The sequence below is a fragment of the Myxocyprinus asiaticus genome, chromosome 41 (assembly GCF_019703515.2).
Source record: "Myxocyprinus asiaticus isolate MX2 ecotype Aquarium Trade chromosome 41, UBuf_Myxa_2, whole genome shotgun sequence".
Taxonomy (NCBI): domain Eukaryota; kingdom Metazoa; phylum Chordata; class Actinopteri; order Cypriniformes; family Catostomidae; genus Myxocyprinus; species Myxocyprinus asiaticus.
The window spans coordinates 23,626,024-23,641,244 of record NC_059384.1 but is presented as its reverse complement, the minus strand read 5'-3'; the positions used below and the strand labels follow the sequence as shown (position 1 = coordinate 23,641,244).

The following is a 15,221-nucleotide window of genomic DNA, read 5'->3' as shown; positions in this document are numbered from 1 at the left end:
CTTAAATATTGCAATGTAGGCAATGCCTGTCCTTTTGTTGTGATGTGTGTACAACTGGTAATATTAATCTTGTTGTAAGTAATGTTATAATTTCTGGACAAATAAAATAATGCATACAGTGACGGAATGTTTAACAAAAGTAATGTCGTGCAGACTTATTTGCATAGGAACTTCATCACAATGATACACTGTCGCTCCCGGACATGAGAAGTTCTTTAGAGCAGTGGTTCTAGTGGTTCATCTGGTTTTGCTTTGGGACCCAGGTTTCACACTGGACATTAAGTGGTGATCCACCAAAGTAAAGTACAAAACCTGAATTTAATGGATCCTGCATGCATGGGTCACATTTTCTTTTAATTTGCATAGTTTGATCATGATAGATGTTTTTGGTTCTGGCAGACCTAACTTAAGCAGCCTAATTTTGAGTTGATGGATAAATTGGTTATGGTGTATGCCTGGCTAAATAGATGAGTCTTTAGTCTAGACTTAAACTGAGTGAGTGTGTCTGCATCCCGAACAGTGTTAGGGAGACTATTCCATAGTTTAGGAGCCAAATATGAAAAGGATCTACCTCCTTTTGTGGATTTTGATATTCTTGGAATTATTAACAAGCCAGAATTAATCGTAATGAACGTGTCAGAAGGTCACTTAAGTACTGTGGAGCTAGACCATTCAAAGTTTTGTATATATTTAACAGAATTTTAAAATGAATATGAAATTTAACTGGTAGCCAATGTAACAACGATAAAATTGGGCTAATATGATCATATATCTTGGTTCTAGTCAGCACTCTGGCAGCTGCATTTTGAACCAATTGAAGTTTATTTACTGAACTTGCTGGACGTCCTCCCAGTAATGCATTACAGTAATCTAGTCTTGAGGTCAAGAATGCATGAATGAGTTTTTCGGCATCAGAAACAGAGAGCATGTGTCGTAACTTAGCAATATTTCTGAGGTGGAAGAATGCTGTTCTACAAACATTGGTAATTTGATTTTCAAAGGACAGATTGGTATCAAATATAACACCTAAGTTCTTCGCTGTAGAAGATGACATAACAGTACATCCATCAAGAGTGAAACTATATTTTAGCGGCTTATTTTTGGAGGTTTTTGGTCCAGTAATTAGTACCTCTGTTTTGTCAGAATTGAGTAGAAGGACGTTCTCTCCCCCCTTTTAAAAGTTGATGAGCATATTTATTTATATGAGCCCATTATATTTATTAACCATTTTATTTCCTAATATTAAACATCATTCTAACAGAACATAGGCTATTACACAGGAGGAAAACTTTATTCATAATATGTCCACCGGTCTTGGAGGTCCTAAAGCCCTTACTTGAACTTAGATATACAATGCAATGACATTTGAGCACAGGCTACTGTTACTGCTGTACTGTACTCGTGAAACATTTTTGTAAGGGTGATGATGAGAAATGTTAAAAGAAAAACAACAACTTTATGTTGGCGCATAACACAGTGTTTCTCTGTCCCACCTCACTGCTGTTTATAATGTCGGGGCTGCCTGTTTGAGAGGTTTGAATTCATATGGATTTAAACTAGAAAATTCTAACTAGAATCCATGCCAGAGATACAGTACATTAGAGCAGATCTTTGGCGAGTTGTTCATACACTCGCGTGAAAAACAAGCTTTCATCGCACAGCGAAACTACAGTGCATCCGGAAAGTATTCACAGCGCTTCACTTTTTCCACATTTTGTTATGTTACAGCCTTATTCCAAAATGAATTAAATTCATTATTTTCCTCAAAATTCTACAAACAATACCCCATTATGACAACGTGAAAGTTTGTTTGAAATCTTTGCAAATGTATTAAAAAAAAAAAAAAACAAACAAAAAAAAAAACACGTACATAAGTATTCACAGCCTTTGCTCAATACTTTGTTGAAGCACCTTTGGCACCAATTACAGCCTCAAGTCTTTTTGAGTATGATGCTACAAGCTTGGCACACCTATTTTTGGGCAGTTTCTCCCATTCTTCTTTGCAGGACCTCTCAAGCTCCATCAGGTTGGATTGGGAACGTCGGTGCACAGCCATTTTCAGATCTCTCCAGAGATGTTCAATTGGGTTCAAGTCTGGGCTCTGGCTGGGCCACTCAAGGACACTCACAGAGTTGTCCCGGAGCCACTCCTTTGTTATCTTGGCTGTGTGCTTAGGGTCTTTGTCCTGTTGGAAGATGAACCTTCGCCCCAGTCTGAGGTCCAGAGCGCTCTGGAGCAGGTTTTCATCAAGGATGTCTCTGTACATTGCTGCATTCATCTTTCCCTCGATGCTGACTAGTCTCCCAGTTCCTGTCGCTGAAAAACATCCCCACAGCATGATGCTGCCACCACCATGCTTCACTGTAGGGATGGTATTGGCCAGGTGATGAGCGGTGCCTGGTTTCCTCCAGACATGACGCTTTCAGGCAAAAGAGTTCAATCTTTGTTTCTCATGGTCTGAGAGTCCAGGTGGGCTGTCATGTGCCTTTTACTGAGGAGTGGCTTCCGTCTGGCCACTCTACCATACAGGCCTGATTGGTGGAGTGCTGCAGAGATGGTTGTTCTTCTGGAATTCTCCTCTCTCCACAGAGAAATGCTGGAGCTCTGTCAGACTGACCATTGGGTTCTTGGTCACCTCCCTGACTAAGGCCCTTCTCCCCTGATCGCTCAGTTTGGCCAGGTGGCCAGCTCTAGGAAGAGTCCTGGTGGTTCCAAACTTCTTCCATTTACAGATGACGGAGGCCACTGTGCTCATTGGGACCTTCAATGCTGCAGAAATTTTCTGTACCCTTCCCCAGATCTGTGCCTCGATACAATCCTGTCTCGGAGGTCTACAGACAATTCCTTGGACTTCATGGCTTGGTTTGTGCTCTGACATCCACTGTTAACTGTGGGACCTTATATAGACAGGTGTGTGCCTTTCCAAATCATGTCCAATCAACTGAATTTACCACAGGTGGACTCCAATCAAGTTGTAGAAACATCTCAAGGATGATCAGTGGAAACAGGATGCACCTGAGCTCAATTTTGAGTGTCATGGCAAAGGCTGTGAATACTTATGTACATGTAATTTTTTTCGTTTTTTATTTTTAATAAATTTGCAAAGATTTCAAACAAACTTCTTTCACATTGTCATTATGGGGTATTGTTTGTAGAATTTTGAGGAAAATAATGAATTTAATCAATTTTGGAATAAGGCTGTAACATAACAAAATGTGGAAAAAGTGAAGCGCTGTGAATACTTCCCGGATGCACTGTATAGCGTTGCAGAGAAGCCTTTTGCGTGTATTAGATATCATTCAATTGGCCTCGGCAGTCCTAAATTTCCTTTGGGTGGCTGCTTAAAATGTTTTAATGGGGGAACCATGGCCAGGGTTGGGGAGTAACAGAATACATGTAACGGGATTACGTATTTAAAATTCAAAATACTTGTAACTGTATTCCACTACAGTTACAGTTTAAATCATTGGTAATCAGAATACAGTTACATTCAAAAAGTATTTTGGTTACTGAAGAGATTACTTTGCATTTTATTGTCATTTGTTTCATTTAATATTTAGACTATTCAGTTGGAAAACATATATCCATATAAAAGATGCAATCTGAGGAGCTTTCGAACAGCAGTGAAACACTTTCTTATGATGTGTTACATTCATACAAGTTCATACTGTTGTGAGTGAAAAGGTGGGTATGACATCATTGAGGAATTTAATAAAGGAGCTACATCATGTTTCTACAGCTTAACAAGAAAACAGTGAGAAATGCTTTAACAGATGAAACATAAATCCAATAAATACTCGATTACACGCCTTGTCAATGTTTTTTATGAGGTTAGGGTATTTTTACAAGAAATGCTAACCAATGTAGCCTTTAACATTGTATAGAAATCTACAACCAAAATATCTGTGACGAAAATGCATGTTGGAACATAACGTTTGTTTCTCTAGTAAGACCCTTGATATTAGAGCAAAGATGTACTGCAAAAATCTTATTCTTAATGAGAATTTAAATATTGTTTTTCTGTAAAAATATCAAAAAATTCTTAAAGTAAGATAAGTTTAATTGAATTTTCTTTATTTACTTGTTTATAGTCAAAACAAGTGAAAAATTGGCCAGTATTGAAGAAGTAATCCAAAGTATTTAGATTACGTTACTGACTTTGAGTAATCTAACGGAATACGTTACAAATGACATTTTACAGTATGTATTCTGTAATCATAGCGGTATACTTTTTAAAAGTAACCTTCCTAACCCTGACCATGGCATGTTCTTTCCCTGCTGTCCGCGACCCAGTACGAATAAACCTGCGACCCACCAGTTGAGAAACACTGTTTTAGAGTGTTTTATCTGCATGCTCTAAACCGCAAAGATTTTATTAATACAGGAGACACAGTGGTGACTTTGTTCTTCCATTAAAGTTTGTTAAAGTGCACGCGCACACCAACCCGCGTCGTTCGCTCATCTCATCTCAGCCAGTCCTGGGAATCAAAACACTTTACTTATTCGATAATAAATCTTTATCTTCACATAGCCTTCAAGTAAACTTACATGCAGATATTTAATTATTTCTTTTTCTTTTCATTGTCTATGTAATCAGGGGCGTAGATTCCAGGGGGGATGGGAGAGAGGTAACCCCCCCAATAATCAAAACAAGCAAGTACAAGAAAGAAATTCTTCACACTGTAACCCCCCCACCCCCCATGTTCAAGCCGAATCTACACCCTTATATTTAATAATAAATTAATCTTTAGAGTCCTCAATTTCAAGTTAATTAAATGCCGATAAGGTTTAGGAGTAAATGCTGTCGCATTTAATTCAAACGCCTGTGTTCCCAGAAAACTGCTAATTTCACACTCATGAACTTTGTCATTTAAACAGAAATACATTTCTGTTTTAATACCGAATCATATTATATTGTAGCAGCCTATTACGCACACCTTTGTTATTCATAAAATATCTTATTTATATATAATTATCATCACTTATGATAAGCCTTTTTTCTGTATTGACTAACAGCTGTGTGGATATTCCTGTCAATGGTACCTCTGATGTGTGGTGTTTTGGAAAGAGTGGGCGTGGCTAGTGGAAATTAGTACAGCCAAAGTTTATTAAGCAGAGATTGGCCACTTCTATTAAAATGAAAGGAAGAAATTGGAACGCTCAACCAAGAAGCTCTGAGCGCCCAACGGTCAACGAATGTAGAAAAGAAGTCCTGCCTTACAGTTAAAAGAGCCAATCACCTTTTAGATACAGACATCGCCTGTCAATTAACTGTAGAACGCGTGTAAGCTATACAAGCCGGGAAAATTGCATTTTTAGCGTAATATGAGGTAAAGAATCACAATTTATGATACCAGTGTTGTCAGATTTTATTGCTGATTTGAAATATGTTCTTTGATTGTAATCTTGAACATCCATTTTTGAGATTTTGGCCTTTCTCCATTTAAATAGATAAGAGCTGCACTGGCGTGACTGGAAATAGCCTCCCAAGAGCTTTCCAAAGATGGCTGACACTGAACTGTCTTGCTAGAAAGACTAAGGCTAAAATCCCTTACAACACCTTTAACAGGATAGTTAATTAAAAATGAAAATTCTCTCATTATTTACTCACCCTCATGCCATCCCAGATGTATGGCTTTCTTTCTTCTTCAGAACACAAACAAAGATTTTTAGAAGAATATCTCAGCTCTGTAGGTCCATACAATGCAAGTGAATGGTGACCAAAAATCACATAAAGGCAGCATAAAAGTAATCCATACGACTCAAGTGGATAAATACATGTCTTCACAAATGATATAATAGGTGTTGGTGAGAAACAGATCAATATTTAAGTCCTTTTTTACTATATATCTCCACTTTCACTACTAATAGTAAAAAATAATCTGTATCTCACCCAAAGTGACTGCATCGCTTCAGAAGACATATTAAATATATCTATATCTTTCTATCTATCTATCTATCTATCTGTAAGGCCTGTATAAATTTAAAACCTTTAAAACTATTTCAAGTTTCAGACAAGACTTTGACAAGCCAACAACAACATTTGTCTTGAGAAACTTCACCTACCATTTGATGGTACTTACATCACATCATCTTACATCTCAAATGGCACTGACGTCTTTTGAAGTCAGTTGAGTCAGTCAAGAAGAACATGACAAAAGTGATAAAATATGTGTCATTTTGAAATAATCTTGAGAGGTGTTTAACCATATTGTGTTGATCGATTCCAAATAAATACTTGCTCCTCAAATGTTGCAACATAGCTGTTACTGCTTCAAACCAAAAGGTGGTGACATTTCTTATCAAATTAGTTTTTATCCAATCAGGGTAGTAGGGAAACCTAAAAAATGTACCGAAATTGCCAATAATCACATAGAACTGTTAATTTAGTAGGTTAGTTAAGATGAACATTATCATTATATATCTCTTAAGGTAATATATGTTATTATTTAAAATTATTCTGCCCTTACCTGAATAAATTCATTTGCAGTATTAACCTGTTAAATGCAGGTAATTTCTAACCCATTTAAGAGTTAAAAATAGTGAAAAACTAATACTAATCTTGTTTTTGGTCAAATGCCTTTGGATTCTTCACTTCAGTTAATACATGAATAAGTAAAAAAAAAAAAAAAAATGATACATGTTGTTTATATTGTATATATATATATATATATATATATATATATATATATATATATATATATATATATACAATGTCAGGGTGTTTTGGGTGGTCACAAGGGTGTTGCTAGGTGGTTGCTAGGGCATTACAAAAAGGTTGCAAGATGTTTGCTTATACTAGCCCAAGTCAAAAGAGCCATTTCTCAGTCTCTATGACATTCTGATCCATAGATTTGTGTGGATGTTATATTTTCTTCACCAAGCAGACATTCTGAAATATTTAAAAAAAAAATTAATAAAAAACACAATTCTGTATTTGTTTAAAACTGATACAATGTGTAAGTGTTCTAATTTTCATATTATTTTCTTTTCTCAAACTGTAAAAGATAAAGGCTACCACCACTGTAAAAAATATGTACCACAATTAATATATATGTGGTGCTCTTTCCAGACTAAATGTTTTTTTAAAGCCTGTGCTTAATGTGAAAAACAAGCCAATGGCAATGTTCATGTTTATATTCAAAAGGGAGGTCAAGTGTATCTATTACATTAACAGCTGTTTTACATTTTCACCAAAACAGAAGGTTTAAATGAAGCTAGAACTAATATATAACATAATAATGTAATTTGCATAAAAACTGAAGGACAAACGTTACAAAGAAAATACCAGTCTGCGACAGATGTCAAACTGTACTGTACTCAGCATGTGCTGTAAATGCAGATTAGTTATAAACCAGATATATTTGGAGTGGTGGTGGCGTAGTGGACTAAAGCACTGAACTGGTAAACAAAAGGTTGTTGGTTCAATCCACCACCATTGTGTCCTTGAGGAAGGCACTTAACTCCAGGTTGCTCCAGGGGGATTGTCCCTGTAATAAGGGCACTGTAAGTCACTTTAGATAAAAGTGTCTGCCAAATGCATAAGTGTAATTTGTCCACTCCACTGTTCAGTATGCTGGCATACTGAAATCAATGCATGAGCACTCTACTTGTAAACCCATTCAATGTATTGATTATAAAAACCACAAACACAGCAATATTTGGTGGTGTTATTAGTGATTTGCTCTTCATCTGAGCATCCTTGCTTCACTTTACAAACTAGTCTAGCTGATATATGTTGACTTTCTATATAATCACATACAGTTCTCTGTATATAGTATGGATGACAATTGTATGAGGATTCCACAGCACCATCAACATTCCAGTAGAGTTCCTAATAGCTTAGAGATTTTACACTGCATACCCTGAAAACCTTGAGATAAGCGATTGAACAGTTGTCAAATGGAATTTAATTCCCATAGGACAGTGGGGATTGTCGGGAGGCCCATTCAGTGTGCTCCTTTAGAACCATATGTGAGATATAGATATCAACAGAAATTGTCATATTTTGTAGGGCAAAGATGGAATAACTTTATCAAAGAAGAAAGCTGAATCTACACGAAATTAGACAAATGTTCAGTAGTTTAATAACAATAGATATTGTAAACACCAGATTGCTTCTCAGTGGCATTGGCCGTATAATGTAATGAAATGCCATTGCTTTCACTGATATGTCAAATTGTTTTCCATGCAGTGTAGTATGAGTCATCACAGACAAAACATTTACTTATAACTATGGTACTTCCCAATAAAGCAGTCAGAAATTTCCAGGTTCCAGGAACCCTCTGCCTCAGCCGTTCCTCTTCTGATGACGATGTGTTATCATCTTGTTTTGATAAATACTCCTCTCTTTCCATTCAAACTAGAAAAAAAAAAAAAGAAACAAAAGGAAAATGACACATAACCACTGTAGAATGGAAAAGAGACAAAATAACCATGCATTTGAGTGCCTTAATTTGATAACTAGATAAAATAGGAACTAAATGTACTGTAATAGTCTGTGATTGTGTGATGAATCTCTAAATTATTCAGCTTAATGATTGTCATGAAAGAACAAAAACATCGAGGCCTAAGCAAGTGTGTATAAATAATGCATAATGTAAAGCTCAGTTTGTAAAAATGCTGTAAACAATATGTTCCTGTATCTCACATGATAGTCAACATCAAGTCATGAGTTTGACTCCCAGGGAACACACAAACTGATCAAATGCAAAGCTAAAATGCATTGTAAGGCACTTTGGATAAAAGTAAAATTTGAGTTCACTTTTATGTACGATGAGCAACAGAAACATAATACCTGTTTGTAATCCCCAGGCCCGTTAAGAGTTATTCTACCCCTACCCCTATGTTCCCCATCCATTGCATAGGTGTGTGTGGTATATCAATGTTCCTGAGCTGCAGAATATATATGTGAGGGTATTCCACTTGAGCAGGCACATGTTTACACAGATCTCACATTTCCTGTCCCAGGTCTCCTGGATTTCCGTAGTTCCTGAGCCGTTAGATTGTGGATCCTGTTGCCATTGTAACAGGCTATTTTTCAGCACACATGGTCACTTCTCCCTTCCTCCCCAAGCAAAGAAGGGACCCATAGGCAGATAGTAACCCAACACCCATTAAATTCACCAAAGATAGGATGGCAGAGAGACTCAGGTTAATATGAAAACCACAGGGAGACAAATACTGGAATATATTTACTTTACAAGCGTGTGTTGCATTAATCTTGGTGAGTAGCCGAGTTTGTAGTTAGGTGGAAAATAATGGCATATTTATTATTGTTATTGTATTACATTACTGTATATTTATTTTACTTTTCATTTCTTTGTAAAGCACTTTGAGCTGGTACTTGTATGAGAAGTGTTCAATAAATGATGTTTATTATTCTTACACTAAAAGTAGTAGTACCTAACTGTAGCTCTGACACATAATGGCAATGTGAAGAACAGTAGCTACTTAAATTAAAACACATGTCTGGGTGTATAAAGACAGAAAGTCATGAAACAATTAAAAGAAAATTTAATTTAATCGCTTTTCTTTTGTATATCATTGACAGTGTCTACATGTGATTTCTATGTTTTTGTTTAAAATCAATAGGCTAGACAAAAGTCAAGGATATGCATTGCTAATGTTGCTACATTAACAAATAAAATGTTAGGAAGAAAAAGATGTATATAAGGCAAGAGCTCATCCCTTGTGATCTGCATTTATTCCATTTAAGCTACGACCTCAAATCATGAGATCCTCATCTTCCCGCCTAAGCTTTTCCTCTAAGGAACCCATATGGAACCGGTAAGAAATTTTGCTTTTTTTAAGATACATCAGATGTACTGTATGCAAACCAATAACATTGATAAATGTAATGTAATAATAATACTGTAATAATCATTTATACAATAAATAATAAAAGAATGATATATATGCAGTACTGTGCAAAAGTCTTAGGCACATATGATGCTTCACAAAAACATTTGTCTTAAGATGGTTATTTATATTTTCAGCTTTAGTGTGTCAATAGGAAATATACATTTTAGACTCCCAAACATTTCTTTTGCACATAGAATATAATAGAATAGAAGAACAGGGAGCCCTGCAACAGATGGCATGGTCTCCACAAAACCCCCCACTGAACATTGTGTCTGTCTGAGATTACATAAAGAGACAGAAGCAGCCTGGGTAGCTCAGTGGTAAAATACACTGGTTACCACCCTTGGAGTTAGCTAGCTTGCTAGTTTGAATCCCAGGGCATGCTGAGTGACTCCAGCCAGGCCTCCCAAGCCTGGTGAGTTGAGCGTGGTTGCTGTGGTGGATGGTGTGAAGCCTCCACATGCGCACGTCTCCGTGGCAACACGCTCAAAAAGCCATGTGATAAGATGTGTGGGTTGATGGTCTCAGACGAGGAGGCAACTGGGATTCATCCTCCACCACCCGGATTGAGGTGAATCACTATGTGACCACAAGGATTTGGGGATTCCAAACTGGGAGGAAAAAGGGGAAAAATCAAAAAAAAAAAAAAAAAGAAAAAAAGAGACAGTGGCAGACAGCATAAATAGACAGAGGAACTGTGGTGAATTCTCCAAGAAGCTTGGAACATCCTATCTGCCAACAACCAAGAAAAACTGTGTCCAGGTGTACCTAGGAGTTTTGGTGATGTTTTAAAGGCAAAGGTTGACACTGAATATTGATTTTGCTTTTATTATGTTTACTGGACTTTGTATGAAAAATGAAAACTATTTATGCCATTATATTTGAAGACATCCTCACTATGCAAATTTTTTCACAAGTGCCTAAAACTTTTGCACAGTACTGTGTATATATATATATATATATATATATATATATATATATATATACAGTATACAGTACATACAAATAAGAGCAGAACAAGCATAAGTAACATATCAATAACATAACATAAGAAATAATAATCAATAAAAATTAATACAAGTAATAAGTGACATTTTAAAAGATTACTATCCAACTTTTCAGGAATGAGTGTCAAAAATATCAATAGATCGACTGATCTGTAAATGCATTTCTCCATTTCACCTGTAGAAGTCGCACTTGTAACAACCATACTGACTGTCAGTTGTGCTGATTCTCTCTTTACAGTAAATCACCTTAGTGATAAACTGACTCACATTGATGATTTATTACAAGTTTACTACTACTAATACTAATAGGTAGTTCACAAATAACTTTCTTTATCATCAAGAAAATGCATGTATAATAATTATACAAGAATTAGAAAAATTTTATATTGTAGCATTTAAAATAGTTCAAGTATAGCATGTCACACTTAAATTTATTGACTGTAATAATAATCACAATAATATAATGATAATAGAAATAATAACCAACTTTAACTTACATAAACGTACATAAACCTGGCATTTTTAGAAGTGAATAAATACATTATTTATTAAGCGACTTAATTAACCAATTTCCTTTATTTTCTTTTTTTCCTCTCTCTTTTTTTTTTTTTTTTTATTTAGCCAGAAACATGCATGCATTTATTACGTTTCATAAAGTCATACCAAACACTGGCCTGCTGCCCACAGAGCCAGTGTGTGTGTGGGTTTAGTAGTGTAGAGGCATGCGCAGAGAGGTGGGTGGGTGAATGTAGAGCGCGCGCGCGTCTGTGTGTGTGCAAGGATATGTCACACTTTGCGTTGCGCATTTCACACGATCTGAGTGCAGGGAGCTTGAACAGGCGTTTGACAAACAGTTAGCTGAGTATGCATGCACGTATAAATATACACGCACGGTAATCTCATTCGTTAAGTCACTAGCAGACTCCTTGTCGTAAACATCAGGCGGATAAACGTTATGTGGGCAAATTGGGCATCATTTCACGGCGCGTGCTGCTGGAATCGCAACTAAACAACTCGTATAAACTGAGCTGCACGTCAACGGAGCTCAAGGGTTTGAGGGGTGAAACAGCGTACCATCCCCAGGGGAACGGCTGAACCCAAAAATAAAAGGTCGCTGAGTTTTCTGGGGATATAATCGTTTAGCGCGTGCTGCTGCAGCAGGCATCTCGCGCACCGTTAGCTCAACATCTCTTTTTTTCCCTCTTTTCTTTTTAATGCTTTTGGTCGTCTAAACACACATTTTAATCTATTATCTGGGCGAATTCACGCTTTAGGATGCCAGATCAAATATCGGTGTCGGAGTTTCTGTCGGAAACAACAGAGGATTACAATTCTCCCACCACATCCAGTTTCACCACCCGTCTGCAAAGCTGTAGGAATTCAGTCAGCGTGTTAGAGGAGGTAAGAAACTGCTGGCTTTTACTATGCAATATTGCATTAGTATGATGCATCTGTTTACACAGGTACTTTGCATTAGCTCACTGCATCTGTTTATAGTGGTTTTTGCACCAGTACAATGTACATTGATTTGCATTAGTACGTTTTTCAGTGGTACTAAGCAGTAGTGTAATGTATCTGTTTATATGGAACATTGCATCTGTTTACATTTGCACATTGCATTGGTAGAATGCATTTATTTACAAAGCTTGATTGTACCAGTACATTGCTTTTCTTTAAATTTGCACATTGCATCTCTTTAGTTCATCTGAAATCTGTAAGGCTAGAAGCAGCAGTCTGCTGTGTAGGCTGCAGTTCTGTTCAGCCAGCTGGTCTGGCTTCTGATTCCACTGATGAATCATTGGGTGTACGGCTATTGAAAATCTATGCCAGCTTTGAGACTCATATCTTGGATGGATCTGGGTGTTATTGAGACCTAAAACAATATAGTTGTGTATAATGGTTGATTGGAGTTGAATTAATGGTAAAAGGTTACAGATCTGCACTCTGCCATTCATTTATGAATGCACCACTTTTAAATGCAAATTGGCACAGGTACTTGCCAGTGTTCAAGAGCTGCTTTGTGGCATTTACCTTTATGACAATCAGGGGGATGATCTATTTTTACTATGAGTGACATGTTTAGCAAAGAAGTTTAATATGTTGTAATTTGTAACATTCCTGCACAACCCTTGTAGAAAGTTCACACAGAATCACACAATAACCACAGTTCAATTATCTGCCTGTCAACTAGACCTTCAAGGCACAATTTGGGTGATGTACACCATCTAAACCTGGTGTATGTGGGACTTGAGAAGAAGGTGGATAGATGTAGGCTGTCAATACTTGTACTACTGGTAGGGCATTTTTATAGTGTTTAGCAGCACACTATTGTACCACTTCTGCTCATATTTTGAAGACAGGAAGCTGTTCTTGCAATGATTTTAACATAGTGTTGAAATACCACTTTGCTTAAGCTTCACTTGCCTTTTAAAGCAAGTGGAGATGGTCACCTTCAACACATATGGGCCAGTAGATTGAATTTGCATGCTTTCTTGGAAATCTTACCCCTTACAATATGTCAGAAATGGATCAATAGACAAAAGAAATGAGGAACATGATTAGGTTTCATTGGATCAGACTTTTTGATAAGATCATGTATTAGAATATCCAAAAATCAAATGCTCTCAAGTTTTGTCCAAGGTGCAAAGCCATGCTATTCTCATTGTGTCAACATGTATCCCAAGCCCTTGATATTGATATTGGAGATTCCAGATGAAACCAAATAGCTAGTTGGGTTAGTCACGTTTTTTGGGCCACATTCCAGAGCTGAACTGTTTTTATGCCAAAGACCTCAGATGGGTTTAAACTTCTCTCTAAACAATCAGTGACATTGTGTGATAAATGAACTCATCTCCTAGTAGGATTGCCAGAATGTTACTGTAAAATCCAAATACTGTCAGGGTGAACCTCTCATGTTTCACAGTTAGTAAACCAATGTTTGTCATATAGGAATTGTCCAGTCAAAAATGAAAGTTCTGTCTTAAATCACTTACCCTCAACCGGTATGGTGTTATTTTGTCTGCAGAACACAAGGAGAATCTTTGCAGAGCTTTTTTTCTGTACAACAACAGTTTATAGCGATTATGTCTGTCAAGCTCCAAAAAGAAAAAAGAAAAAAAAAACAACATTATAAAAGTAGTTCACAAGACTCTGTACTACTATAATCCAAGTCTTCTGAAGTCAAACGATTGCTTTGTATGAAGAAAAGACAGAAATTACGTCATTATTTACTGAAAATCACCCTTTTAATTTACATTAATCCAGATAAATGTTTGAAACACTCTCTGTTGAAACGTATGTAAACTCTAAATTCCCCTTACTGTGAATGTGAAAAATTGCTGTTCCATGTACGATCTGAAACACAGTTGCCCTCGTGTTCCATTGCCGGACAGCAATTCTGAGTAAACGTCCCATCAGCTTTGAAGGAATGCAATGTGAAGGTTGCACAATGTAACATTTATCTTTAACAGCGCTGTCAAAGTGAAAATCAGGTACAACAACACCGCTACAACATGGGCCACCATCTTGAATGTTTTGGGTTGAATGGATCACATGACTGTCACATGACAATATGTCATCGTTTTCAGATATCTCCGTTTGCCCTGTCCACACTAAAATAGGAAGACTGCAAATGTATCCACTTAGCTTAGTTTTCATTTTCACCAGTTTCGTTTTCAGACCAAAACGTAGAGAAAAAGATGCGTTTTCAAACAAAAACATATTAGTGTGGATGTGGCCTTACCTTTCAAACTAAATATGGCACTTAAGGCACAGGTTGGAGGACAGTGACCTCAAACATCATTGGTACTTGCTTATGTCATGACCAAAATCTCATTTAGCCTATGTATTTTGCCAGAATCTGTTTAGTCAGGGATGGACCACTTCTATTGAAATGAATGGGAGGAATTGGAAAACTTAATTCGGTGGGTGTAGAAAAGGAAGTAGAAAGAAAGTATTGGCTTAAAAGAGCTAATCACAACATCACCTGGCAGTTAACTCAAGAACTCGCTCATGCATTAGCTGGACCAACCTGAAAAATAGCATTTTTTTTAGTGTGATCTGAGCTAAAGAAACACAATTTATTATACAATTCTTGTCAGATTTTACTGCTGATTTGAAATGTTATTTGATTGTAATCTTGACCAACCATTTTGCATGCTGATGTTACAGACACAGAGAGGATGGGGGGGAGGGTGGAGTGGGGCGATGTTATGCTGAAAGCTTCCAGCTTGGTCTGATGCTCTTCGCTCTATTATATAACACACAACCCTCATGGCAATGAGCTGTTCTGTGCCACTCAACCCAGAGCCAGAGAGAGAAAACAACAGAAACACAAAAACAAGAGATGAA

At 36.8% G+C, this 15,221-nt stretch overlaps 1 protein-coding gene across 3 annotated transcripts in view; it reads left to right on the top strand.

The window, feature by feature from the left end:
* Positions 1–9,089: 9,089 nt before the first annotated feature.
* Positions 9,090–15,221, top strand: part of LOC127431764 (arf-GAP with SH3 domain, ANK repeat and PH domain-containing protein 1-like) — a 126,936-nt gene continuing 120,804 nt past the window's right edge. Inside the window, exons 1-3 of one of the 3 annotated variants that reach the window (XM_051682297.1) lie at positions 9,090–9,226; positions 9,719–9,789; positions 12,146–12,272. In XM_051682297.1, the coding sequence (XP_051538257.1) occupies positions 9,734–9,789; positions 12,146–12,272 (183 nt within the window). In that variant the 5' untranslated portion in view covers positions 9,090–9,226; positions 9,719–9,733. Of the gene's footprint in view, positions 9,227–9,718; positions 9,790–11,663; positions 11,734–12,145; positions 12,273–15,221 lie in introns of those variants that run through there. The other 2 variants (XM_051682299.1, XM_051682300.1) reach the window with 2 other exon arrangements.